The 27,337-nt window shown below is 56.6% G+C and overlaps 1 protein-coding gene across 2 annotated transcripts in view; it reads right to left on the bottom strand.

Annotated features, from left to right (window-relative positions):
• The window catches only part of RIMS3 (regulating synaptic membrane exocytosis 3), a 39,426-nt gene extending 12,473 nt beyond the window's left edge, over positions 1 to 26,953 (bottom strand). The window contains exons 1-4 of one of the 2 annotated variants that reach the window (XM_051857905.2): positions 26,641 to 26,953; positions 9,949 to 10,113; positions 5,436 to 5,680; positions 440 to 581 (exon numbers count right to left, since the gene is read on the bottom strand). In XM_051857905.2, the coding sequence (XP_051713865.2) occupies positions 440 to 581; positions 5,436 to 5,649 (356 nt within the window). In that variant the 5' untranslated portion in view covers positions 5,650 to 5,680; positions 9,949 to 10,113; positions 26,641 to 26,953. The remainder of the gene's footprint in view (positions 1 to 439; positions 582 to 5,435; positions 5,681 to 9,948; positions 10,114 to 26,640) is intronic. The other variant, XM_051857906.2, reaches the window with a different exon arrangement.
• Positions 26,954 to 27,337: the final 384 nt, after the last annotated feature.

The raw sequence follows: 27,337 nt of genomic DNA, 5'->3' as shown, positions 1-27,337 counted from the left end.
TGCATGGTGTCGTCCTGGGGCAGGTCTAAGTTGTCTATTTCTTTTCCTGCTGCTGGTTTTGAGCCACTGCCCCGACTTTACTTCCTGCCCCTGAGTCACCACCCAGTTTGTAAACCACAGATCCAGTCCAGTCTCCTTCCTCAAGCCCCAAGCAAGCCTGCTGGCGAAAACCCGGCTCCTCGGAGCCCTGACAGCGGTTTTGGACCTGAAAGGATTTGAGGGTCACGTTCCCCTTCCAGCCCTCCAGGGCGGGGCTGCGTGTAGGGAGCAGGGGGCCCTTCCAGAGCGTGCAGGGGGGACTTGGCCGTTCCTGACTCTCTGGGGGTGCTCTTATGGGAACAACTGGAAGACCCGGGGCCCTGGGGAGACACAGAGGAACCGAGACATCTCAGCTGCAGACTGTGTGCGCGGGCCCAGGGAAGGGCGCGGCTGCACGCACGTGCCGTCCGAGCTGTTGCTGTTGGTGCTGCCGTCCGTGGACTCGCGGCTGCCCTGGCGCGTGACCCGGCTGCGCATCTCCACGGCGATGCCCGTCTCCGTGCTCCGGCGGATGTTGCTGCGCAGCTTCTTGGTGGCCCCTTCTGCGACCCCGGCACCAAGCACAGAGAGGAAACAAGGTCAGGTCACAGAGGAGGCTTCTCGGAGAGCAATGCCAAAGTCACCGTCTCGGGAGGGCAGGGGCATTGCTGCAGGGGCTCAAAGCTGCTCTGCAGCCCGCCCCCCTCCCCTGCCTAGACCAGCCGCGCAGACAGAGCACGCTCATCCGGGGTTCTGGACTCACTGCTGGCATGGTAGGAGACGGCGGGAGTCGCCAGACAGAGCCCCAGACCTGCAGCCCCGCGGCCCTCCCCCTCGTCCTCCCGGGGCTCCCATGAGGCCACCCTCCCACTCCTCGAGAGCCTTGGCCCCAGGGGTTAAGTGCTCTTCCTGCCTCTGTCTCCTGGAAAGTTCATCTTCTCTAAGTTTTATCGCCCTTATTCCAGTTACCCTCCCACCTCTCTGACACCTTCTCAGATAGGCCCTATCAACACCCCTCCCCGAAGGCTGGCCACTCTCAACCCTGCCTTCTCCAGGTGGGTCTGAACATGGGGGCGGGGGTGGAGGGCAGGTGACTGGGGAGCTGGAAAGGCCATTAGGGAAGCAAGACTGAGGAGAGGGTCCGCGAGCTTGACCTAAACTGACCTCAGCGGTGCAGAGAGCGCCCACTCCTGTGAGGAGGACCCCTCCCCAGCCTTGTAGGGAACCCAGGGCCCTTCCTTCTCTAAGCATCACCGTACTGCCTGGGTTTCCATAGCAACTTCCTCGGCATTGCTTTGCAATCCCTCCAGACTCGTTGGGGCCTGGGTTGGGGGTGGGGGGCGGGGTGAGGGTTTGCAGGGACTTCCCCTAGCTGTGGCGTGGCTGCTGGAGGGGTATGGTAGGGAGAAAGTGGCACTCACATGGGAGGTATCCAAGAAGCTACTGGCTGTCACCAGTTAGAGGCCCAGGCGAGCAGCCACCCCCTCCTTCATTCTTCTGGGGGCAGTTCTGACCCATTTGGAAGCAAACAGACTTCTTAGATAAGACTTGCCCAACCCAACATGAGTCCTGGAGTTGGGGAGTCACAGGATGCTGAAATGCTAGAGATACCTCCACCAGGACCCCCCCCCCCATTTCATAGATGGGGAGCCTGAGCTCTGACTAATAATAGAACTGGGACCAAGACCCCAGGCCCACAGACTCCCAGGCTATGACACACTGCTCCTCAGTCCCCTCCCTGCACCACATCTATGTGAGATGTGACTCAGCAGTGATCCGTGTCTTCAGGGTGAAGAGAAAGGTCTTGCAAGCTTGAGTAAAATTCCTCTGCTGGCTTCTCGCTTGTCCAGTCTCAACCCCTGTTGATCTGGGCAATAACTGTATGTAGCTTCTCTCTTGGGAGCCAGGCCAAGTTGTTTGCATTCTGTAGTCCCTAGGGACTGAAAGACTCCAGGAACCATTCCATCTGCCCCTTCACATATGAGAGGACAGGATACAGCCTGCGGCAGCAGTCACCATAACATCTTCTGGAATGGTCCAGAACATTCTGCCCACCCTCACCCAGGGTCCACAAGGGGAAGCCGCTGTCCCTGGTGCTGAAAGGGTGAGCTCCACGTTGGCAAAGGCTACTACAGCCCCCAGGGGCCCTATGTCGGCCCTGCCTAATGCCTGGGCAGCATTCACTTGTGCTCCAGAGCTCTGACCTCACACTCCCTACTGGCCCCACAATTTGGAGAATATTAGATTTAGGAGGTAGCTGGGACAGAACATTTTTAGCTCCATTATACAGATGTTGAAACTGAGGCCCCCATAGGAAAGCAATTTATCAAGGTCCCATGGAGAGTTACAGAGCCAGGACTGGCCCTCTAAAATATCAGGAAATATCCACTCCAGGGTTCCTTGAGGAACATACTGGAAGGGAGCAGGCATGAAGCAGGAGGACTAGAGAAGAGGCTGGTGAGGTAGCCCAGGCTGGATAATATGAGTGCTGGACCCAGGACAGAGGCCCTTCAATAAAGAGAGATGGCAGGGCTCTGGCTAAGGGAAGGTACATAAAGAGCATGAGAAAGAAGGACCAGAGGGGCCAGCACCGCGGCTCACTAGGCTAATCCTCCATCTGCGGCGCCGGCACCCCGGGTTCTAGTCCCGGTCGGGGCACCAGATTCTGTCCTGGTTTCCTCTTCCAGTCCAGCTCTCTACTGTGGCCTGGGAAGGCAGTGGAGGATGGCCCAAGTGCTTGGGCCCTGCACCCCATGGGAGACCAGGAGAAGCACCTGGCTCCTGCCATCAGATCAGTGCTGTGCGCCAGCCGCAGCAGCCATTGGAGGGTGAACCAACGGAAGGAAGACTTTTCTCTCTGTCTCTCTCTCTCTCTCACTGTCCACTCTGCCTGTCAAAAAAATAAATAAATAAGTAAAGAAGGACCAGAGGCCAGTCCCTCACTTCCCAGCCCTGCAGGGAATGGAGCCATCCTGCCTGGGGCAGCAGGGGGCACTCTTCCAGGATCTTTGCCAGGAAGAGCTTCCAGGGCCAACGCCCATGGTGAATCCACCACACCCCTCTGGGGCCAGACTCTCCCGCCCAGGAGGTGCCTCTGAGATAGGACACTGGTATCCTCCAGGGGAAAGGAACTCTAGATAGGAGAGGAGCATGCCACAGAGAAGGGGCGGGGCTAGAGGCCAGAGAACTCACTTCTGTTTGGGCTCAGTTGTGACGGGGGTAACAGTCATGGCACTGACACTTTGCCCAGTGTTGGTCACATGCCAGGCATAGGGCCAGGTGCCACTGTGTACCCTGGGCAGCTCTGCAAGGCATGCATTATCATCATCATTTGCAAACACAGAAGGAGGCTCAGAGGGGCAAAGTGACCAGCCTGAGTCCTCCAGCTAGGAGAGGCCAGGGCACAGGGTGTGGCTCAGGGGGCCACCATGAGGTCATTTTCTGGGAAAGCGTTTTCTCTCCAGGCTTTGGAGGCTTATTGATCAGATGAGAACCTTGCACAGAGGATCTCAAGGGGCCCTTCCTGCTCGGACAGTCAGTGATGGGATGATTCACAGGCCTCAGCAGAGTCCCCTGCTCAGGCTCCAGGCCCTCAGCCGTGCCCTTCCGGTCCACGAGACAAGCAATCCAGAAGCACCAGCGTCACCCATCTCCTCTTGAGGCAAAAGGTCTTCCTGGTGTCTGCTCCAGGCCCTGCCTGCTGGCTGTGAAGTCTCAGCAAATCATGGCGATGTCTCCCAAGGACTCAGCCCCTGCCTTGGCCTTGGAAGAGAGACGGCCCCTCCAGATCACTGCAGGGCACAAAGGCTTCAGGTCTGAAGCTGCATCAGATGGATTCCAGGGCCGAGTCTCCTGGAGCTGGGCTCTTGCTGTTCAACACCTCCTCAGCCTCCTGATCTTTATCCCCTATCCCTAATCCCAGCTCTCCTTGTCCCGGCTCAGCTCCAGGAGCCACATCCATATCTCCATCCGCCCATTCACAGGGGCCATGCCCACCCCAGGGCGCTTCCCCGTGTAGCCGTTCCACAAACCACAAACTACGCCACAGTTTGATTGCTGGAAAAGACCATCCCCCGTGCTCCCCATCCAGGGTTCTGTGATCATCTATTTTAAGGCCTGGAAGTGCCCCACCCCCAGCCCCAACTGCAAGTCTTAATGCCCATTCTCTCTGGATCCTCTGGTGCCCCATCACCCCCTCCCAGCTTCCTCTTTGAAGGTTTCTTGAGGAAGTTGTTACTCCGAGCAAAACATTCAGGAAGAGATTTTAGAGTAAAACCAGCTGGTGTCTGGGCTGAAGCCGCCCAGTGAGAAGGGCTTGGTGGGGAAGGCTGGCTCCTCTGTGGTGTGAGGGCCAAGGTGGCTGAGTGACAGTGTGGGTGGTGCCTGGCTCTGGGCACAACTGGGATTCCATCGCTAGGTGCCTGAGAAGGTACACAGCATTTCTCAGGCTGTGGCTGTTGAGGTGTGTGAGAACACACATGTGTACACATGTGTGACGTGTCTCCGATCTGGAGGTATGCGTCTGTACCGTGGGATCTGTGCTTGTGTGACTGGCGTGACATGGTTTTGCAACCATGAACAGTGCGAATGACAACTGTGCTTCCCTGGCAATGCGAGTGGCCGGCATGAGCAGCAGAACACTCGCTGATGTTATTGTGTGAGCCATGAATCTCCATGGGACTCTCCCTTTGACTTTAGAATGTGCACATGTGACTGTGTCACGGTATCCATGTGACTATTGGCACTTAGGAGGCTGAGAGATCACAGGTAAGAGAACTTTTGGAGGATGGTATTGTGGCACAGCGGGTTAAGCTGCCACCTACATCCCATATGAACACCGGTTTGAGTTCCAGCTGCTCTGCTTCGGATCCAGCTCCCTGTTAATGCCTCTGGGAAATCAGCAGAAGATGGCCCAAGTGCTTGGAGCCCTGCACCCATGTGGGAGACCCAGATGGAGTTCTGGGCTACTGATTTCAGCTTGGCCCATCCCCGGCCATTGTGGCCATTTAGGGAGTGAACCCATGGATGGAAGATCTCTCTCTCTGTCTCTCCTTCTCTCTCTGTAACTCTGCCTTTCAAATAAATCTTTTTAAAAAAGAAAGACAACTTTGAGGGGGAAGGGTTGTGTATCTGAAAACAGTGGTGTCACTGCCCACACCGAGAGGAACACAAAACCGTTAACGTAGTTCCCAGCGAATGTGAGTCTGTGTGTGGACACAGCCCAGCGTGAGGGTTGGCAGGAGAATGAGGATGCCCAAATGCTAGGGTCGGAGCCCGGATCCACCTCCTGGCTGTGCGCTCTGGGGCTTCTGACTTCCTTCTCTGAGCCCCGTGAGGATCAAGTGCACAGGACAATCCCTATGCATTCTGTCACTGCCAAGTGCCCCCAGCCCCAAGCCCCATGTCCACGCCCTCACCAGGCTGGGGGAGCTGGAGAGTGCTCTTGCTCCACTGCGTCAGACCCACGATGGCCACCATCTTGGCGCCCAGGCTGCTGCGCCGCTTCTTGGCGGTGGTGGTCCCAGCCCCGGCCCCAGCTTGCTGGGATCCGATTTCGCCGCTGATGCTGGAACTCCGCACCACGTTCCTGGAGGTCCCAGCCGAGGCCGGACCCGGCTCCCCGTTAAACATGGTCCCCCGGGTGGCGGGGCCCCAGGCAACCCTGAAGGTAGGAGGGAGACAAAAGGATCCCACATCAGACCCAGAGACTCTAGGGCAGCCCCACCACTTCCTAGCTGTGTGAACTTGGGCAAGTCACTGAGCCTCTTTGAAGCTGAAATGCTTCAAGCAATGAAGCCATGCCAAGGGTGGGCACAGGGTCGGCCTCAATAAATAGGACTGCCCTTGTTATCGCGTGGCTGGGAGGGCCTGGCAGGTGACCTAGTCTGGCAGTGAGGACCAGAGCTGTGGAGTCAGGTGGCCAGGCCTTGAACACCCAGGACTTCCACATGCTGGCCATGAGCTTCCTTGTGACAAGACATTTTGCAGTTGCAGCGAATATGTCAGGAAAATGAGAACTCCAACTCCTTCCTCCTGGGAGAATAGTGAGGATTAGATGAGATGGTGCATGGAGCATGCTGGGACCCACGCAGGTAAAATAAGTACCCAGCAAGTGCCAGGGATGGCCGTCTTCACAGCAGGCCATCAGAACAGCCAGTGGGGCCAGTGTAGCAGTGCAGCAGGCTAAGCCACTGCTTGCGATACCAGCATCCCATATCAGAGCAATAGTTCAAGTTCTGGGTTCCTCTGATCCAGCTCCCTGCTAATGTACCTGGCAAGGCAGCACAAGATGGCCCAAGTACTTGGACCCCTGCAACCTACATGGGAGACCAGGATGGAGTTCTTGGCGCCTGGCTCCTGGCTTTGGGTTGGCCCAGCCCTGGCTGCTGTGACCAGGAGAGTGAACCAGTGGATGGAAGATCTCTCTGTTTTTCCATCTCTCTCTATCATTGTGCTTTCAAATAAAAAAAAAATATTGAAAAAAGAATAAGAAAGAAAGACATCAGGGAGGACAAAACCTGCCCCAGCCTGTGCAGATGGTGGAAGGACCCCTTCCACCTGAAGGGATTGGTCCAGAAAAGCCACCCACCCTTCCCGATGCCACTGAGACAGCCACCTCATATGAGCTTTTTAACACGCTTCCCCCAGTCTTCCTCCTATAGACTTAAAAAAATTTTTCACTCAAATAAAAACAATCGTACTGAAAAACAGTTTTATATCCCAGCACACTGCATCTGATGCTATGTTCTAAGCATTCCCCAATGTCATTAACACTTGGTATAAATGATTTAAGGCCACCCTAGTAGTCCATTGTATAGAGGTAGCACAACTGACTTAACTATTTCAATATAGTTATCTCCTGAATCAGACACAAGTTCTCTCCTCCCTCTCTTTTAAACACACATGTCAATAAACATCTTTCCACACTGGTTTTGTCTGCTTATGTCCTTGGGACTGATGTCTAGAAATGGAATGGCTGAGTTGGAGGTGTGGGTACCACTGGGAGCCTCCCGGGCACATCCAGCCCCCACATGCTTCCTGGCAGAGCACTGGCTTTGCCCAGATGCCAGCCCCTGGCTTGTTGTAGTGACCCAGCCTAATGAGTTTAAGGCAATCAATGGATGGCGTTCACCTGGGGTCCAAGGGTGGACAGATGACCACATTGGCTCAGTTGGACTTAGGGGAAGATTCAAATCCGATGCCTGCGGGGGGGGAGGGTCTTTCTGCCTACCTCCTCCTCTTTCTCCCCCACGAGCCCTCCCCAAAGAGATGACCCATCCCTAGGATCAATACAGTAAGGCTGAGGACAGCACAGCACCCAGACAGAAGGGGCCAAAGGCCATCCCTGGAGTCTGCCTTTCTCTGAGCTCCAGTTTTGAGAGATAATTTATTTTCCATTGCTTAGGCCAGTTTGAAGCAGATACATCCAAAAGCATCTTGCCTGGTACCAGGGCTTAAGTAGTCTTTGGGCTCTTGGAACATATTTCCCAATTCCTTTCCAGAGTATAGAGGTGTACTCTTCCCATTAGCCTCAGCTACAAATATTTAAGCCCCCGAAATCCCAAGACCAATGCTGAGTGCCAAGGACATGGGTAGTGAACCAGGCTGACCCAGTCCTGCCTTCCCAAAGGCTCCAGTCTGGAGACAGACAGTAAATAACTAATTATACAGCCAAGTGTTTCATGGTGGCTACCGTAAGTACAGGAAGAGGAGGACGGAGGCCTCTGAGAACACTCTGGAGCAGGGAAGCGAGTGTCTCTGGCTGCTTTGTGCCACAGCAGGGTCCACAGCTGTCTGGACAGAGCAAAGAGCAGAGCCAGCCGCTCGGGCGTGCACCGTGCCCTGCGCTGTCCAGGCTGCATCTCGGCCCCCAGTGCTCCTCCCAGGGCAGCTGCCCACCCCATGGCTATGGGCACTGCTCGACCCTCTGCCATCAGGCCTGTCACCCCGAGGGAGTCTGACTTTTCAAAGGACACAGCAAGGGAGGAAAGCTGGGGGCGGGGGCGGGGGTGGGAGGAGGGTACCACTCTTGCCGAGGAGCAAGACAGTCCCCAGGCAGCTGAGAGCGGTCACCTGGCCTCCAGGTCAGCCTGGCTCCCGCAGGCCTGGCAAATTAGGGCTGACAGAGGAGATGAGTCAAAGCCGACTGACTGCTCCTGCTCAGCCTGTGCCGTGTGCAGAGACCCGGATTGTATTTCTCCACCCGCCCCCCATCAGACTCACCACGAATGGAACATGCCCCTGAACCTTGGCCTGGGATAATCTCTTTTCTGCAGTTTCCAATTCGAGTGCCAGTCCTTGTGCTTTCTTGGGTGTCTGCTTGGCCCTTTGGTAGAAGGTGGGACAGGGGGGTCTGATACCATGCACCTGCCACAGCAGACACCCAGCTGGCTCCTCCCAGTATTTCTGTGGGGCATACAGTTCTCACCACGCTGCAGACGAGCAAACTGCCTCTCCAAGAACAAAGGACTTGCCCGTTCTGCTCAGCTAAGAAGCGAGAAGGCCTGAACTCAAACCCAGGTCTCCTGTTTCCACAGACTGACACCCTCAGCAGCCACTGTCCCCAGGGCTTTATCCAAAGGGCTCGTTTCCTGAAACTCATGCTCTGCCCAGCAGCTGTGCACTATTTGAGAAAACTGCAAGGGAAGGGTCTACTATGAGAAGCCCCCGCTGTGGGCCAGGTTCCCACCGCTGGGGTGAGCATCCCAGGGCAGCGGAAAGCCCACCCAGGTCACAGCTGGAGAGGCAAGTGCTTCCTGCACAGCCTCCTGGCAGCCTGAGCGCACCACCCCCAGAGGGTGAGAAGCTAAAGGGACAAAATTCCCAAGGCTGCCAACCCGGGGGCTCGTGTTTCCTCATGAATAATGGATGAAACTGACAAGAGACAGCTTGCCATCCAGGACTCTGCACCATCCGGCGCTGTGTGCGCCTCTTCAAACACCCGGGGATCATGCAGGGGGCCTGGAGCACTCCAGAGTGCTTGTGGGAACCCAGCCTGCAGGCCACTTCCCCAAAGGGGGCTTCTCTGGGTCTCAGCTGCCTCAGCCGTGTGCTATAAGGAGTCGGATTCAGTCCTCTAGGCCGAAAGGCTGAGCATGAACTTGTGCTGCAGCGGACGCTCCGGAAGGGAGTCCAGCGCCTTCTCTGGCAGCCAGTTGAGCTCAGGAAGAGCAAACCAGCCGTGCGGTCACTCCCAAGCTGTGAGACCACGGGCAGGGGGAAGCGAGGAGGCGGGGGTGGGCGCACAGTGGGGAGAGGGCCGCAGGACGGAGGATACAGCCTGTCACCTGCTAGGGGTTCTAACCGTTGCTCAATGAACCACAGCCTTTCCAGGAAAGTCACTTCGACAATCGCTCTGCCAGGGCCAGCACTGTGGCACAATGGGTTCAGCTGCTGCCTGCAACGCCAGCATCCCAAATGAGCTCTGGTTTGAGTCCCAGATGCTCCACTTCCAATCCAACTCCCTACTAAGGTGCCTGGGAAAGCAGCAGAAGATGACCCAAGTCCTTGGGCCCCTGCCACCCACATGGGAGACCCAGATGAAGCTCCAGGCCCCCTCCTGGTTTCGACCTGGCCTAGCCCTGGCCATTGGGGCCATTTGGAGAGTGAATCAGCAGATGGAAGATCTTTCTCTCTCTGCCTCTGCCTCTCCTTTGTAACTCTGATTTGCATATAATAAATAATATAATATATACTACATATTATAATATACTATATGATATAATATAATGTATATTATTATATATAACAAATATAAATAATAAATAAATAATAACAATAAAAACAAATGAGAAAACCACCCAGAATGGGGAAGAGATGCCTTCAGGGTTGCACAGGGAGCTTCAACCCAAGTCCCCTGACTCCTAGGTCCCATGTCACCTGTCTGGTGCTCCCTCCACCCCCCTCACCTGGAAGACAGCTCAAACTCACCGAAATGAGGAGCCTGAGAGTGTGTGCTACACCATGGGGGCTGTGCCCCTCCCAACAGCACACCACTAAGGCATTTGCACAAGGCTTCAATTAACTCCCACTTCAAGAAACAGGGTGAGGGCAGTCAGGGCAGGCTCCCGGGAGGAGGTGATCCGGTAAAAGGGTCTGGAAGGGAAGAGTAGAGCTTAGAGGAAAGGCTAGGGAAGACATTTGTCCTGAGGGGTTTCTAGTAGCTGTAGGCTATTGTATTGGATGGATTCTGGAGATAGCTGTGGGGCCCTGAGCAAATCATTTAAAGTGTCTGATTCTCTCTTTCCTCCTTTGTGAAAGGAAGTGGTCTAACATCTGAGCCCTCCCAATATACCTTTAGGCACTTTATTTATTTGTTCAAAAATTTATTTATTTATTATTTGAAAGGCAGAGTTACTTAGAGAGACAGAGAGAGTGATCTTTCTCCACTGGTTCACTCCCCAAATGGCCATAATGGCTAGGGCTGGGCCAGGCTGACCCCAGGAGCTAGGAGCTTCATCCAGGTTTTCCATGTGGGTGGCAGGGGCCCAAGGACTGGGAGTGGAGCAGCTGGGACTGGAACCTGGTGGCACTCACACACGATGCTGGCAGGATCATCGCAGGTGGTGGCTAAACTCGCTGTGCCACAACGCTGGCTCCCTGCCGGCACTTTAGCGTCAGACTGCTGAACTCCACAGGAAGAACTAAGACAGGACCAATCCCCAAGGGGCTCCAGACCCCGTTCTTCCTTCGTGCATCCCCCCAATTAGTGAGGTCCGTGTCTCTCCCCAGAGGCTCTGTGACATGCCCAGCAGTGGGGGCAGGAGACACTCCTGGCTCTGCCCCCAGTAAGGTATTCAACTTCTCTGAACTTCCATGTCCTGTTCTATCAGATGGCAACCACCACCCCGTGCCCGACCCTTCCAGGCTGGACTCAGGATCAGGCGGGCCAGCGAAGAGATAAGAACGCGACAGGGTCAAACACCTAGATCTGGGGCCAGCACTGGCCTAGCAGTTAAATCGCCATTCGGACTCCTGCATCCCGTATCAGGGTGCCCGGCTTTGAAGCCTGGCTCCAGCTCCTGATTCCAGCCTACTACTAACACAGATCCAGGGAGCCAGCAGTGATGGCTCAAGGGACTGGGTTCCTGCCACCCATATGGAAAATCTGGGTGAAGTTCCTGGCCTGGCTCCTGGCTTTGGCCCAATCCAGGTCATTGCACTCTTCTGGGGAATGAACTAATGGATGAGAAGTCTGTCTGTCTGTCTGTCTCTCTCTTGCTCTCTGCTTCTTAAATAAGAAATAAAACCTAGATCAGCCATTGACAAGCCGTGACAGAGGGTTTCTGTAACAAACTCCATGAGCCTACACAAGGTAAAAGACTGTCCAGTTGTTAGCTCTTACTGGCCTGAAGCCCACAGCAGGTGCAGCCATGTTAGGGGAGGGTGTAGACTAAGAGGACAGCCTCCCACTGAAGCCCCAGGTGCTGCCGGGTCAGCGTGGGACTAGAGTCCTGCTGCTCTCAGTTGAGGAGGAGAACCATGAAGCTGTGCCAGCCTCTCAGCTCTAAATTCCTTGCTGGATTGCTGGGTCTGGCATTTGAGACTCCTGCCCCACCCCTAAGCCAGCACCAGGCCTACCTCCCACATCCCCCACGGGTTGTGTCAGAGGCCAGGGCCTGCATCCAGAGAGGGGGAGTGGGGGACCTCTGGGCTCTAATGCTTCCCTTCCTCACCTGGTGAGAGATGGGAGTAATGGGGGTCGGTGTGGGTCGGGAGGAGCAGGCTGGGCCATGGAAGCACACCCAGCCAGAGTAGGCAGCACCCCGATTGTGTGGACCTTTGTCACCCCAGTCCAGGCTTGCACATTCACACACACACACACACACACACACACACACGGGGAGAGCCACCACAGGGCATATCACACACAGCCACACATGTGACACATGACATGTGTCCATCACACATGTGCAGATACTCACCTCTCTCCTAGCTACCCACTCACATAGAGGCACAGAGAAGCTGCTAGCGGCGCCCACACACTCACCCCCACAGCCCCTGCCCAGAGAGGCACCGCTTCGGTGAAGGGCCCCAAGGCTTCCAAGGCAGGGCAGCAGGACGCGTCTCACCCTGAGCGCGGGCTGCTTCGGCGAAGGCGCACGCACCGGCTCGGAGCAGGCAGCTGCGCCAGCTTGAACACTCACGCACTCAGACACGCGGCAGCCCGCAATCTCACCCCGCGGGCTCCCGTCTCTGCCACCCTGGACAAAGGAGCTCATCGGTGAGGTCTGTGGCGAGGAGACGAGAAGGCTGGCAGGGAGCAGCTGCTGTCACCATGGCTACCAAGCTGACCCACTTCTCCTTCACCCAGCCTGGCCCACCCAGCCTGGGCAAGGCAGGCTCGGGCAGCTTCGGGCAGGTGTGCCCTCCTCCATCTGAAGCTCTGGTAAGGGATGCCTTGAGCACAGCCCTCAGGGGAGCAGGCTGCTGGAGCCCTGTAAGACCCAACACCGGGCTTGCTCCAGCACCAGGATCTCTGGCCTCAGGGAAACATGGGGCCCTGGACGCATCCCTAGGCACAATGCTCACTGCAGTGCAGGGGCTGGTGTGGCCAGGTCCCAACCTGTGTCCCCAGACTGCAAGGGCTCAGGACACCCAAGAGTCAGGCACACCCATGGCTGGGTGAGCCCTGGCCCCTGCTCAGAACAAGGCTCCTGAAGTCAAAGCTGACCCTCAGGGGTCATGGCCAGGCCTCCCTCAGCCAGGGGGCTCCTGAGGACTTGGTCTGGGACTTAGAAGAACAATGCAGCATGGACAACCCCACCTTGGGAGGAGCTTACAAAGCAGAGTGAATCTCTCCTGCTTGACCCCACCCTGTAGCTCCCCGTCTCCTTCCTTATGAAGGAGAAACCCCTTTGCAAGGCCCACAGCCCGTGTCACCTGGCTCCTGTCTTCCTCTCCCAGCTCCCAGCTTGTCCCAGGCCTCTTGCACCTGCTCTGTATTCCGGCCGCATTTGTTTCTTTTCATTCCTCAGAAGTGCCACTTTGGGCTGGTGTTGTGGCTTTAGCAGATAAAAATCGCTGCCTACAGTGCCAGAATCCCATATGGGTGCCAGTTCAAGTCCTGGCTACTCCACTTTTTTTTTTCTGACAGGCAGAGTTAGACAGTAAGAGAGAGACAGAGAGAAAGGGCTTCCTTTTTCCATTGGTTCACCCCCAAAGTGGCCACTACAGCCAGCGCATTGAGGCCAGTGCACTACGCCGATCCAAAGCCAGGAGCCAGGTGCTTCCTCCTGGTCTCCCATGCGGGTGCAGGGCCCAAGCACTTGGGCCATCCTCCACTGCCTTCCCAGGCCACAGCAGAAAGACTGGAAGAGGAGCAACTGGGACAGAATCCGGCACCCAACTGGGACTAGAACCCGGGGTGCCGGCGCCACAGGCGGAGGATTAGCCTAGAGAGCCGCAGCACCGGCCGGCTACTCCACTTTTGATACAGCTCTATGCTATGGCCTGGGAAAGCAGTAGAGGATGGCTTAAGTCTTTGGGCCCCTGCACCCACGTGGGAGACCCAGAAGAAGCTCCTGGCTCCTGGCTTCAGATTGGCCCAGCTCTGGCCATTGTGGCCAATTGGGGAATGAACCAGCGGATGGAAAAGACCTCTCTCTCTCTCTCTCTCTCTCTCACTCTCTGTCTCTCCTTCTCTCTCTGTGTAACTCTGACTTTAAAATAAATAAATAAATCTTTTAAAAAATTTTAAAAAAAGTGCCACTTTGCCTTCTGTCTGCGCAGAACCCTGCTCTCCAGCCCATGCCCACTCCTGTGCCCTGAGGCCCCACCTTTGTCTGCCCCTGGGCCTTCACCTGCCCGTTCCCTGGTTGGAGGCCATTTCCAAGGAGAGTTTTCCCAATGAGGTTGGGGTCCCCGTGGTGCTGCCCCTGCACTCCAGCACGGCCCTGCCTGCTACAGGCTGAGGTGGACTCCAGCACCCCAGCAGGTAGCCTTGTTTGGGAAGTGAGCGGCTGCAGATGTGGTTAGGTAAGACGAGGCCAGGCCGGAGTGGCGTAGGTCCCTAATCCACGTGACCAGTGTCCTTAGAGAAAGACCATGGGGACAGAGCTATGGGGGAACACCATGTGACAATGGAGGCAGAGTGGAGTGATATGTCCACAGGCCAAGGAATGCCAGCTGTCACCAGGCCTGGACCAGATCTGCCATCACAGCTCTCACCTTGGTCTCTGACCTCCAGCCTCTAGAAAGGGAGAGAATAAAGTTTCTGTTGTTTTAAGCCCAGTGTGTGACACTTTGTTACAACTGCCCTGAGAATGAAGGCTTGCTGTCCTTAACCTGTTCTGTGCCCACCTCCCAAACCCACCTGCTGGCTGGGGGCTCTGTACCACAGGAGCCATGTCGGCTCCCACACCCCAACACCTCGTCCCTGGCCAGGCCTGCCAGGGACTCTGGACATCATTGCCGAATGAGAGTGGCAATCTGCACGGCGGTATCACCAGCATGTAGAGCTGGAGAGCAGAACTCTGAGTCATTTTTATTTTCTTCATGTGACATATTGTGTTTTCTAAAGTTACTACTTTAGAAACTATATTAATGCTATAATGAAAAAACAAAAATACATATTTTTCTTTTCAAGCATATTTTATTTTATATGAAAATAGCAGACATTTCCACCAGCATGTGTTTTGTGAAGTGGGAAAAGTTCTGCTATCTGCTTAATAATTGCTTCTTGGATGACTAACTGATTGCTACACACATCGCTAGAGGACTTTCCGGCATCAGATTCACAGAGCTGGCGCTCTGGGGCCCCTCGGGGTGTGGATTACAGGAGGGGAGGAGCCCAGGCAGGGGACACATCCCCTTGGCCATCTCCACCACTCACCCCATCCCATAGTTGTGTGGCACCTGTTAGCTGCTAAACTTGACACTTGGGAATACCACCAGTCCTGGCCCAAGGCCACCCCTAAACAAAAACAAGACCCTGCCCCCATGAAAGCACCATCCAGGGCTCCTCAAGCTCATCTGTTCACACGAATGACCAGAGGGTCTTGTGGGAATGCAGATTCTGACCCCAGGGCTCACAGGTGGAACCTCAGCACCTACAGTTCCAGCAGGCTCCCAGTGACGCCCGTGCTACAGGTCCGTGCACCACACGAGGCACCGAGAGGCAAAGATAAAATACTTTGTTCTGCAAGAGCAAACACTTCAGCACATGAGTGAGCAGAGAAGGCCTCCCAAGGAGCTCAAAAGATGGGGTTGGGTGGGGGGTTGGCGCTGTAGTGCAGCAGGTTAAGCCACCACCTGTGACACTGGCATCCCATATGAGTGCTGGTTCAAGTCCCAGCTGCTCTGCTTCTGATCTAGCTCTCTGCTAATGCACCTGGGAAGGCAGCAGAAGTTGTCCCAAGTACCTGGGCCCCGGCCACTCATGCGGGAGACCCAGATGGAGTTCCAGACTCCCGGCTTCAGCCTGGGTCAACCCTTGCAAATGGCCACTACAGCCTTTTGAGGAGTGAACCCAGTGGAAAGAAGATCCCCCCCCATAACTGCCTTTCAAATAAATAAATAAACCTTTATATATATATATATATATGTATATATATCTATATATTCGGGGCTTGGAGAGGCAGAAGTAGCTCTAAAGGAAAGAGATGGGCACTACTGGGACTGTGCGGAAAGAACACGTGTCGGAGGCTGGTGAGCAGAGCAGAGCAGCTGGAGCAGGAGGCAGGTACGGATGTGGAGGAGGGGCCTGGGAAGGGAGGCTGGAACAGTCGATGAAAGGCTCTGGACGCGGAGCTGAGAAGCTTGGCTTTAATCCTGCAGGAGTGAAGTCTGACATGATTTAGATGTGATGTTTCCCAGAGCTCAATCTGACACTGAGCGCATAACCAGAAGAAAGCCCGACAGCAGGGAGAGCCCAGGAGGCTGCTGTAACCCTGCAGGTAAGAGGGCCGCGCTGCTTCAGACCAGACCTGCCTGTGACGAGTGGAAAGGGGTGGCTGGGAGTCATGGTGGTGTTAGCGGTTGCCTAGGGTTATTAAAGGGATAGAGTAGGCAAGAGGGGAAAAATGGAATCCAAGATCATATACACGATGAGCAGGGGCTGGGAGGCACCACCAGCAGAGCCTGAGGTCCCAGGGGAAAAAAACCTGGCTTAAGAGGAAGAGGAATGCCCCACTTTAGTCCCGGGAGTCGGAGATACCTGTGGCGCTCCCACATAGAGGCACTGGGCAGGCAGGGCCACTGGAGCTCAGCGGGGCAGCACAAGCAGGCAGGATTTGGGTGTGTTTCCCAAAGCAGGGTGAGGCAGGGTGGGAGGGGAATGCCCAGAGGGGAAGACAGATGAGGAAAGCCGTAAGGTGCAATACCTACAGTTACAGGTAGGGGGACAGTGCATGCACTCAAGCAGGGAGGAGTAGTGGTTAAAAGTAGGGGAGAAGTGGGCTTTTAGCCTAGTGGTTAAAACACTGTGAAAACGCCTCCCACATTGGAGTGCCTGGCTCTGGACCTGGACTCCAGTTTCCACCTAATGCATACCCTGGGAGGCAGTTATGGTGGTTCAAATAACTGGGACCTTGTCACCCACAGTGGGGGAACCTAAATTGAATTCCAGCTCCAAGCTTTGGTCTAGTCCAGTCCTGGCTATTGTGGGCATTTGGAAAGTGAACCAGCAGACAAATGGGAGCTCTGTCTATTTGTCTGTTTGCCTTAAAAAAAAAAAAAAAAAAAAGTAGGCCAGAGAAGATGCCGTAAGTGAACAGATGGCCAATTTGGCGACTCTACAACACCCTGATGTTCAGACCAAGGAGAGGCCTCCCAGTCCAGGATGCAGGAGGGAGGCCAGGAGATACCCTGACTCTCTAGGGGCAGGGGAAGCCCAGGGCTGAGAAGGAGCACAGTTTGAAAGGGAATTGAAAGGAAAGCAGAAGTTGCAGTGGGGGAAAGGGGGCTGGAACCCCTGGGGAAGGTCTGGGCTGCAACAGGATCCCTAGTGCCTTATTCCAGCTCAGTCCTAGCACAGGAAGGGCACAACACCCACACACACGCACACACACACATACACACACACATGCACCTGCACACCTGAGTGGCTACGGAACTCCCAGGGCAGAGCTGAAACGGTAGGGGGAGAAGTCCAAGGATGGAAGCCAGATTGCTGCTCAGCGCACAATTTATCCTTCCACTGAGACTCTTTGGGGAGCGAGCAGGGGCACAACTAACAATCACACCATACCACAGTTATGAGTTAGGACTGTCCCAGGCCAACCCAGCCATATGGTCACCCCAGCCACGGGGGATACTGGATCCCAATAAGACGCCCATCTGGTTCCTCTGCTTCCCTTGCCAGATGAGAAGGGACACGCAAGCTCATGCTGAGAGGCAGAGGCCTGGCTGAGGGTGCCGGTGGGAGGGCCTGATCACCGACTCCCGGTAGGCGTGGCAGCACCACGGACAGCGGCCGGCGCGCTGCCTGACACCCCGCCTCCAGCCCGGCCGCCTGCGGCCCTGATCAATATTTCATCGGGGCAAGGGCTCCGGTTACCAGCCCCGCGCCGGGCCGGAAGGCGCCGCCGCGTCCGCGGTCTGCCCTAGAGACCCTCTTTGAGAACCCAGCACAGCGACTTCCCCACCCCCACGCAGACACCGCCCCTTGGAAGGCCACTGCATTCCGTGTACCCTTTCCAGCTACAGACCCGTGTGCATGCCACACACCTTCCCTTTGCCCCTGAGACAGACCAGGGAGTCAGACATAAGCTGTACAATTGACGTACACAAAGCAGTAGACACACCCCACACCCAAGCAAGCAAGGCACCAGAGGCAGGCAGACACAGATACATAGACACACAAGTACACGTCACAGTCACATTACATGGAGATGTAGACCCCTGAGGTCCCCACACACATCACACACACACACACATCCAGGAGATACCCTGCACATGCAAAGTCACAGAAACTGTGTTATAGAGACCACACACACCTCACGTGACAATACTTTCAGCACCCCCCCACACACACACACACATAGTGCCTTCACAGAGACCTCAGACACTCAGCAAGGATCCGCTCTGTCCAGGCCTGCCCGCCCCCCGCCCCAGGCACTGTCCTGGTGCCCAGGCCACGTCCTCACAGTGAACAATGTGCTGGGGAAAGGGCAGATGGGACTCTCTCCCATCTCGGCCTTGGCCCTGGTCCCCAGCCCTGTGGCTGAATCCACTGTGTCCACTAGGGCTCCTGGGATCTGTGCCCAGTGTCCAGGGGCAGGCAGGCAGGGCACCAAGAGGTGGAGAAAGCAGGAACAGGGACTTTTGAGACTTCAGAGCCTAGGGCATGAAGCTCCAGGGACAGCCTGGCCCTCACCGGCAGCTCCCGAAGCTTCCCTGCTCTCTGGGACTCTGGGCATCTAGGAAGCCCTGAGGCCCAGCTGTGCCTGGGGACCAGAGGAACCATGGAGTCTGTAGCTCCAGCCACCCCAGGAGCTGTGTAAAGACCATGACATACAACAAACAACAACTGGCCTCAGAGATAAGGGGGCACCCTACCCCCCACCCATGCACCCCCAACTCCAGGAGCCCCCCTCTCAAGCAGGTTATGGAACAGTGGCACAAATTCTCCTTCCTTCAGGACAATCACACCAGAGTACAGGCTTGGACTTGTGTGAGCAGAGGAGAAGCAGAGAGGCACAGAGCAAGGAGAGGCCCCCAAACTCATCAGGTGGGGGGAAGGCACCTTCAGGGTCTACTCTAGGTGACAGCCCACATCTCTGCCACCCCAGACCACGCCCCACTTACCACTCACCCGCGCAACACCGCATGCCACTCAACAATTTCTGCCATGGCTACTTTTAACTTAAACGCATCTATTTTTAATAGAAATGGTATTGCTACTGTAAGTGAAAAAGCCAATATAACATTTTAATAAATAGAAAGGGGCAGTAAGATAAATACAGTGAAAAATAAAGCTAATGCTATGAAATCTTAGCTGTGTGGAGTGGCCAGCCAAAGCTGCCAGCCTCGTCCGAGATCTTTCTCGGTTAGAAAGTGGGGACAGAAAGTGTTAGGAAGTTGTTCAACACACACTAGCAACTACACTGACATTTTCTCCCTGGGCCAATCTTGGACTTGACAGAGCTGAAAAGGACAAGCTTCCTCACCACGCGAGCCAGTGTCACTCAACATGAGTCACTGACCGTCACCGCGGTCCTGCTGAGGGTAGCAGTGTACTCTCCGGGGAGCTGTGGGCCTGCCTGCCTCTTGCTGAAGCCTGGACCCCCTGGCCAGCTACTACCCGGTTGCCACAGCCCATCTGGTAATAACCACCCTTGGGAAACTGCTCAGTTCTTAGTTACAAATTGGCATCAGAGACCCCATCCAATGTGAGCCTCATGGCAGGAATTGTCATCCCCATTTCTGAATAAGCAAAGTGAGGCTCAAAGGTGGAAGAGATGTGTTCAAGGCCACAGGACCATGCACTTGCTGTTCCCTCAGCTTGAGATGCCTCCCCACCCTGGCTTTGTCTCCCTGCAGAATGTCCTGTATTCCGCAGGGTGGGCTCAGCTGGCATCTTCCACAAGGAGGGTGGATCCATGAAGAGGAGAACCTTGGCTCCCACCCACCTGCCTTTTCTATTCTACCTGCATCCCCTGCCTCGCTGTCGGGAGCCCTTGCTCTGGGCTGGCGGAGCAGTGGGGCCAGAGGAAGAGTGGTGACCGGGGATCTGCCCGTGAGGCCCTCCTAACCCCGATGGGCAAGTGAGTAGGTAGCTGAGGGTAAAAGCCATGAGTAGCTTTCATTCTGGAGTCACTGTGCTGTGCGCTCCTGGCCTATGGATGCCACCTCTCTGAACCTCAGTTTCCTTGTCTGTTAAATGGGACAGTGGACATGCCCATGTTACAGGGTGTGAGGATTAAATGAGATGATGCGTGAACACGGCACACAGTAAGTGATCAAAACTGTTTAGTGCTTGGGATGTATGAAGTCAATATGGGTATAGAATGCCTGGCTGGGGAAACTGGGGTAGGTGTGCGATGGGTTTTCACTGAGGAAAGGAAATGAGTGAAGTTTAGAGAATGAATAAGTTTGCTAAGGAAAAGCTTTGACTGCTCAAGCCTCCCTCTCCCTCTCCCCATTCCAAAGCGAGGTAAGGAAGTTCAGGCTCTCTCTCTCTCTCTCTTTCTCTCTCTTCCTGCTCAGGCCTCTGAGTTACCTGTGACAGGTTCTTCAGAGCCTGCCCTGTGCACTACCGCCCCAGGAAGACTCCCGGTTTAGTCACAACTCCAGGCCCCCTTTCTCCAGATGAAAGGCTGGGGCTCAGACCCAAAATGCTGCACCCACCTGGCACCTTAGGCACTCCAGGAGATGTCTTGGCATCCTTGGCCAGCTAGCAGAGATGCCCTTTCTCTGAGGTTGCACCAGTAGCCGTGTTTGCATGGCTGACTGTGATCCTTTCCCACAGGCTACAGCTGATTGGACTACATTGGGCACCTGAGCCTCTCACAGCCAATCGGATCCTCTTCTGGGAGCTTGAGATTGCATCAGTCATGCCCTGAGTTCCATTTTTGAATCTGGCTAGAACCAAGGGACACAATACAGGAACCACAGGTGGCCTAGGACCAGGAAGTCAGAGAAATCCAGTCTGTAGTGACAGAAAGGCAAGAGTGGCCAGGGGGGCACAGAGTGGCTGCTTCAAGTTCTTCTGGCTTTCCAAACCCTAGCTTCCCCTCAGTTCCCAGGAATCCTTGTCCTCATTAAAAAACAAAACAAAGCAAAACAAAAATCTTTATTACTGAAGCTGGTTTGACTGGGTTTCTGTATATAAGCAAAGACCTAATTAAGACAGGAGAGAAATTGGGAGCTAGAGGTACAAAGATAAACAATCTTGAAAAAAAAAAAAAAGTTACTGTGCTTGCACTGGAGGAACCAGCAAGGAAGAGAGGTAGACCCCCGAAGGGGCGTGGCCATGGACCTGCCGGCGACTCTGACCAGGGAGCGTCGGAAGGCGCTTCCGGGGGAAGGTGGCAGCTGAGCCCACCCTGCGGAATACAGGACGTTTTCCAGGGAGACAAAGCCGGGGTGGGGAGGCATCCCGAGCAGAGGGAACAGCAAGTGCAGACGCACAGAGGCGCAAAACAGCCTGGCATGCTACAGGAACTGCCAGGAGTTCAAAGAGTGGCGGGGAAGCAGGGGAGATGAGACAGGGCAGATCACAACGGGCTTTGAATATCATGATAAGAAGCCGAGGCCTTTTCCTGGCAGCAATGGGGAGCTATTGAAGTATTTTAAGTAGCAGGGGGTGACAGGGTCAGTTCTGTTTTGGAGGGATCACTTTGGGCTGCGCGCAGGGAGGACTGGGAAAGGCAGGCCTGGAGGCAGAGAGCCCGGCGAAGATACTGCACGGCAGCAACAGCTGGTCCCTTCCTTCATTCACTAGACAGCTCACTGCACACCTACTGTGTGCCAGGACTGGGCGGAACAGCCTTCCCGACCTCACAGAGCGTGCAGTCCAGCAGGTGAGCAATTCCAATACCCTGAAGAAGGGCCAGGTCCCATGGAGGTAGGGGGAGGCGGGCGGTTTAGTCGCAGGTTTTTAGGCTTCCCGGCGGAAGCGACGTGCAAGCTGGTGCTGAGCTGGTGTCTGCCTGAAGGATAAGTAGGAGTTGGCAGGGCCGAGGAGGGGGCGTGCGTTTCAGGATTGGGGACAACATGTGTGGAGTCCAGCAGCCGAGGGAGAGGGAGAAGGGTACAAGATGCTACAAAAAGGTAGGCAGGACCAGATCACACAGAGCCTTGGAGACGTCAGTGAGTCTGGAGTTTATTCTAAGAAGTCCTGGATGTTTTAAGCAGGGATATGACACAATCAAATGTTTAGCTTTATTAGATCATCTGGCTACAGCGTGCAAATGGCATGAAGTAGGGCAGGAGTACAAAAGACAGGTAGGAGGCAGAGGTAGCAGGCCGGGTGAGAGCCCACAGGGGCCTGGTGGGGGGCAGCGGGCAGGAGGAGCCCACAGACTCCAAAGAGAACCAGCAGGACTGGCTGAGGATTGGCTGTAGGATGTGGGGGTGAGGGAGAGGGAGGTGTCCAGGAGAACTTGCAGCTTCCCAGCTTGAGCAAGTGGGCGGATGATGGTGCCGGAGAGGAGCCGGGGACCTGGAGGCACAGCAGAGGTGGGCGGGGGGAGCCGGGGCCCTGGGCTCTGCACCTAAGGCTGATCGCCTGTGTGAGACATCTGAGGGTGGTCCAGGGAGCACTCGGACCTTCAGAAGAGATCATTAAAGTCAAGAAGGCGAATGGGATGACCTGGGGGTGGGGAAGAAGCAGGGACTACCGTGAGAAGGGGAGGGGAGGGTTCAGGCAGCCCCGAGGAGCCACGGCCGCAGCAAGACCCGAAGACTGAGGGCCCAGAAGCTCTGAGCTTGGAAAATCAGAACCACAAAATCCAAAGGTCAGCCTCTCTCAGCCCCAGAACGACTGGCTCTGGCTCCCCGTCTCCTGGCCAAGCATCACCCACCCACAGAGAAGACACTGTTCCCTTCTGCTCTGCACCTTTGTCCCCTCTGGGGAAACTGCACCTGGGCCTCCAGGCACTGCCTCCCAGGCGATGCCCTGGTCCGGGCCTGCACTCTGTAGTTGAAGCCCAGCCTCTTGACAGCTGCGTGACCGGCCACATAACATCCGTGTCCTCATCTCTACAGTAGAGACGATGATAGTACCTACCTCACAGGGCGGCTGAAGATGTGTATGTAAAGTGCTTAAACTAGCACACAGTAAGCACTAAATAAATGTTGCTATTATTAACATCCACCCACCTCGGGACAGTTAGTCATGCCCTCCACCTTGTGCGTCCTCCTCTCAGGCCCTCCGTGCCTTTTCCTTCCCCCTACCCGATTTGTGGGTTACATAATGTGCAGGGCCCAGTGTGCAAGGGAAAAGGCAGGACCCTGTGTTCCAAAGTATCAAGAATTTCAAGATGGTGACAGCAGAACATTCCACCAAGTGTGGATCCTTCTAGGCACAGGACCCCGTGTGACCACAGCCTTGAAGCCCTAGGCCTGACGCAGGGTCAGTGCCACCCGCATGCAGTAGCCAAAAGGCTGTGGGCATTGTATTGCGGCTTTGATTCCCAATCAGAACTTCACTTTGTCCTTCCCAAAGAGGGAGTAACCATCACCGCCATGGTCAGCGACGCCGTGCCTTGCCAAAGGTCACCCAGCACAGGAACAGCAGAACTGGGATGTGCACACGGGCCAGCCTGTCTCTCGCCCTGTGGCTTCCCCAGGGAGGTTGGGAGAACTTGGTCCCAAGGGCCGTGCTGAGATGCCGTTCAGCCCCGAGAGAAGGAGCCGGAGGGACTGGGACTGGCCCCTTTCCCTCCCGGGGTGAGCCACGCAAACAACCCTTCCCTGGGTGCCAAGGCTGCTGTGCACAGGGGAGGGGGTAGGAGAAGGCAGAAGTCGCTGGGGAGAAGCCTCAGCCGGAGGGCCACAGGCCCCAGCCCCTACCCTGGAAACCTGGCCTGGCCTCCTCTGCTTAAAACCCTTTGGGGGCCGCTGTTGGCCTTGGTATAAACTCCGGCCTTCAGCACCCAGCTAGAACAGGCCGGCCTGGCCTGGCTGTCTGGGCTTGCCCCGTCCTCCCCTCCCCCACTGCTTCTGTCCTCCCACAACAGCATGGCACCTCTCACACCTCAGCGGAGACGGAGAGGTCACCAGCCAGGAAAGCACCGCCAGGGACAGGGACAGGAGCTTCCCTTTCAACACTTGTCACAGGTGTCATTACCTGCTCTGGGTCATGCGCCCGCCAGGATGCCAGCTCCCCGGGGCAGAGGGCCACGGCTTCCAGCGCTTGGTCTAGGGGAGGGACCCAGGGACTGACTGCCCCCTCCTGCCACAGAGGCAGGGGCGGGGCGTTCTTTCCCCCTTCTCTCCGTTCCTCCCCAACTCTCTTCCTTGTCCATGCATCTTACAGTCAAGGTCTGTGGAGCCCAAGCCCGCAAAGGGAAGAGGGCCACCTTGGCAGGTGCTGCACTGCGCCTCCTCCATGGCTTTTCCTCGCCACCTTCCTGGGGTGGGGCAGTGCTCAGGTCAGTCATTTCTGTTCTTCCAGGGGAAGAGGCCAACCGCCTCAAGTGCTAACAGGCTAGAAGTGAAAGACACAGCACTTGAACCCTGGGCTGTCTGATGCCCACGTGCCTGGTCTCTTCTCTGCCCCAGGCCACCCACCCAGTCCCTAGGACTCACTGTTCACCTGCAACCAGAGCACCACTCTTTCTAGCCGCCACCCCCAGTCTACTGACACCCCAGCGGGCGCAGTCCCCATTGGGTCAGCAGTTTGCCATTGTAGCAGACCCCACTGCTGGAGAGAGACCAGTGCAGACCACCCCTCCCCTGGGTCAAAAAATACCAGTGCGGGAGAAACGCCCCCAAGTCAGCCAGACACGAAGAGGGGGACACCCCCTTGGGAGCAAAATGCCAGTACGCCAGCAGAATGCTAGCAGGAGAGATACCCTTGTAGCCAGCAAAAGGCCAAGTGAGAGACGCTTCCCTACGCCCACCTCCGCCTGGGCCCATGACATGGGCAGGGGGTGCCCAGAGAGCCAGTCCGTCCTCCAAGGTGGTGCTCCCAGGTGGGAGGAGGCACTGGGGCTGCGGTTGCCTGGGGGCAGACTCAGGTGAGAGTTCCTGCATGGTGCTAATGAAATCAACCACCAGCCTGCCCCCCTTCCCCAGGGACCCTCCAGGCTCCAGCTGATGCAATGCCCAGGCCCAGTAATTGTTTTCTTCCCTCCTTAAAGGGCCAGCTGCTACTGCAGCTGCAGACATGGCCCAGGCCCCTGACAGACCCCACAGAGCTCAGCACCTGGGCAGAGGGAGGAGGAGTCCAGAGGGTGGCAGCTTCGGGCCTGGGCTCCACAGAGTAAAATCCAATTAATGTCCAGAGAGCAGAAGCCCGGGGTGAGCAAGGAAGGAGGGAGAGAGAATAGTTAAGACAGTGACACAGACCACATGCCCCGAGGGAAGGGACTGTGTTCCCTGCTGGGTCCCCAGCACCTGCCTCCCGCCTGCCTGCCCCAGCAAGTGCTTGGCTCCTGAGGTCAGCAGTTGCCCAGGGAGCTCTGCTCTGTGTCAGGCACCAACCTCAGCAGCTCAGATCCACCATTATCACCGACTGCTCCCAGCAGACCTAGCCGGTGCGGCCGTTTTACTGAAAGATACTCAGAGAGGGGAAGTGACTTCCTGATTATCACACAGCCACAAAGTGGCAGAGCCTAAGTTTGAAGCCAGGTGTAACCAACCCTGCAAAGAGCCAGGTAAATGTGGAACCCCGGGGCTGCAAGACCCTAATCCAGGCAGCGTGGCACAAAGGGCATTGCAGGGGTCTCTGGGCCCTAAACAAACTCTGAAGACGTGGTGCTTGGATTCAGGACAGGTTGTACGGGCCCCCTCCCATCCCCACGCCCAACCTGAGAATGTCCCCTTAGGCTGCCCACATACCCCGAGGGACAGTTGGCAGCTGCCTGATTACAGACTAATTGGTGGCTGGCAGTGACTCTGAGGATGGCCTGTTAACTGTGACCAGGCTCAACCCAGAAAAACCCGCTTGCCACCACTTCAGACCCCAAACCCAAGGACCCCAGGCTGAAGAAGTCGTCATGGGTAGAGCACTGGACCTTCCTCCCCACATCCAGACAAGGCCGTGTGATCAGGGCTCCACACTGCCATTCACCCAGACCCCCAAGCAGGCCTGAAGAGCCACATTCAAACAGCTCCCAAGGGGCAAGGCCAGCCAGTGCCCCTTGTTCTCTGGCCTTGGGTATGGCATTGCCACCCCCTCCAGAGCCACGAGAACCATGGACTCTCTCAGGCCCAGGACACTGTGGGGGAAAAAAACAAACCCAGTGCTCAGGGCTGGTGATGTACGGTGCGTGATGTGCGCATGGGGGCGGCTGGGTGGGAGACTTGGACATCCTCTTGCTCACCAGGAGGACAGCTTCCCCAGCCTCCCGGCGGCCTGCACCCCACGCCCCATCACCTCTTCTGGTCCAGGCAACCAGGGGAAGAGAAGACGCCCAAGTCTCCCACCAGGGGTCCTCCCTGCACCTCGAACTCCCCACCATGCTACTGAGAGGCTGCCTTTCCGAGCTTCGCAGATGCCCCTCGCTCCCACCCTCGGGCTGGAGCGACACCATCCCTTTTCTTTCGTGGGCTGGGGAGGTCCTCTGGGCACCACGGTGGTGTCAGGTTGGGTGGAAAAAGTGGCCGCTTCCCAGCCAGGGCACAGGCAGGAGGGAGGAAGGCAGGCTGCCTTCCAGCTCCCTTTCCAGGAGGGATTTTAAGCACTTTCCAAAAAGGCCATGCGAGGCAATGCTGTTGAAGCCAGGGCCCCAGGTGCTCTGAGCATCAGCAAAGAACTCAAGACTGGGAGGCCCATACCCCATTTTCCAGGCCCTCCTCCATGCCCCCCTCTCCCACCTTAGCCCCTGTCCCCGAGCCATCCCACTCACTGCGCCCTTCCCCGGCCCCGGCCCCCGCCCCTGCCCCAGACCCTGCACACTCGCATCCCCACGCCGCGCTTCACACCCAAGTCCCCCTCCCCCCGTGGACCCCCGGACCTCTGCAGCCCCCTCCCCACGTCCACTCCCAGGCGGGCAAGGCCTACCGACTTACCCGGAGGTGAGGCCGGGGTCCAGACAGGGAGGGGGGGCTCACAGGCCGAGGCGGCTCCGCAAGGCGGGGCAGGTGCTGCCCCGGGACCCCGCCCCGCGGACCCGGCGGTAGGCGCGGCCCGGCCCCAGGCGGGCGCGGACTCCAAGGGGGTAGGGACGCGGGGCGGGGAGGGGCGGCGAGAGAAGCTCACGGGGGCATCGCCCGCCACCGCGCCGGGCAGCTCCGCTCCGCCCGCCTGCGCTGCCGGCTCCGCAGCCGCCACCGGTCTCAGTCGCCGCCGGGTGCAAAGCCCAAGCCCGAGGCTGGCGGGAGGCGAGGAGGGAGGCGGGGCCTGGCGGGGGCGGGGCCTCTGGCGGTGGGCGGGTCTAGGGCGGGGCCAATGGGGCCTGGACTTTGTGGTGGGCGGGGCCTGGAAGAGTCGGAAGAGTCTGGATTTGTCTGGCCAGGGGCGACTTATAGGAGTGAGGCCTTGCAGAAGTGGCCCTGGGGAAGCCCGAATCCGCTCCTTGTCCCTAGAGTGCTCTTGGGCCCGCCCGTCCCCCGCTCCCTCTGTTCCCTCTCCACCTGTTCTTTCTCATTCTTCCTCCCCTTGGGGCACCCCCAAGACCTCAGGGACAAGCGCGGTGCCCCCTTGCCCTGCCCTGCACCACACCCAGGAGAGTAGGGGGTAACTCACCAACACAGAGGAACCAGCAAG

This window comes from Oryctolagus cuniculus, chromosome 7, assembly GCF_964237555.1.
Source record: "Oryctolagus cuniculus chromosome 7, mOryCun1.1, whole genome shotgun sequence".
NCBI lineage: Eukaryota > Metazoa > Chordata > Mammalia > Lagomorpha > Leporidae > Oryctolagus > Oryctolagus cuniculus.
The sequence above is the reverse complement of the archived record's forward strand: the minus strand, read 5'-3'. Positions and strand labels throughout refer to the sequence as shown.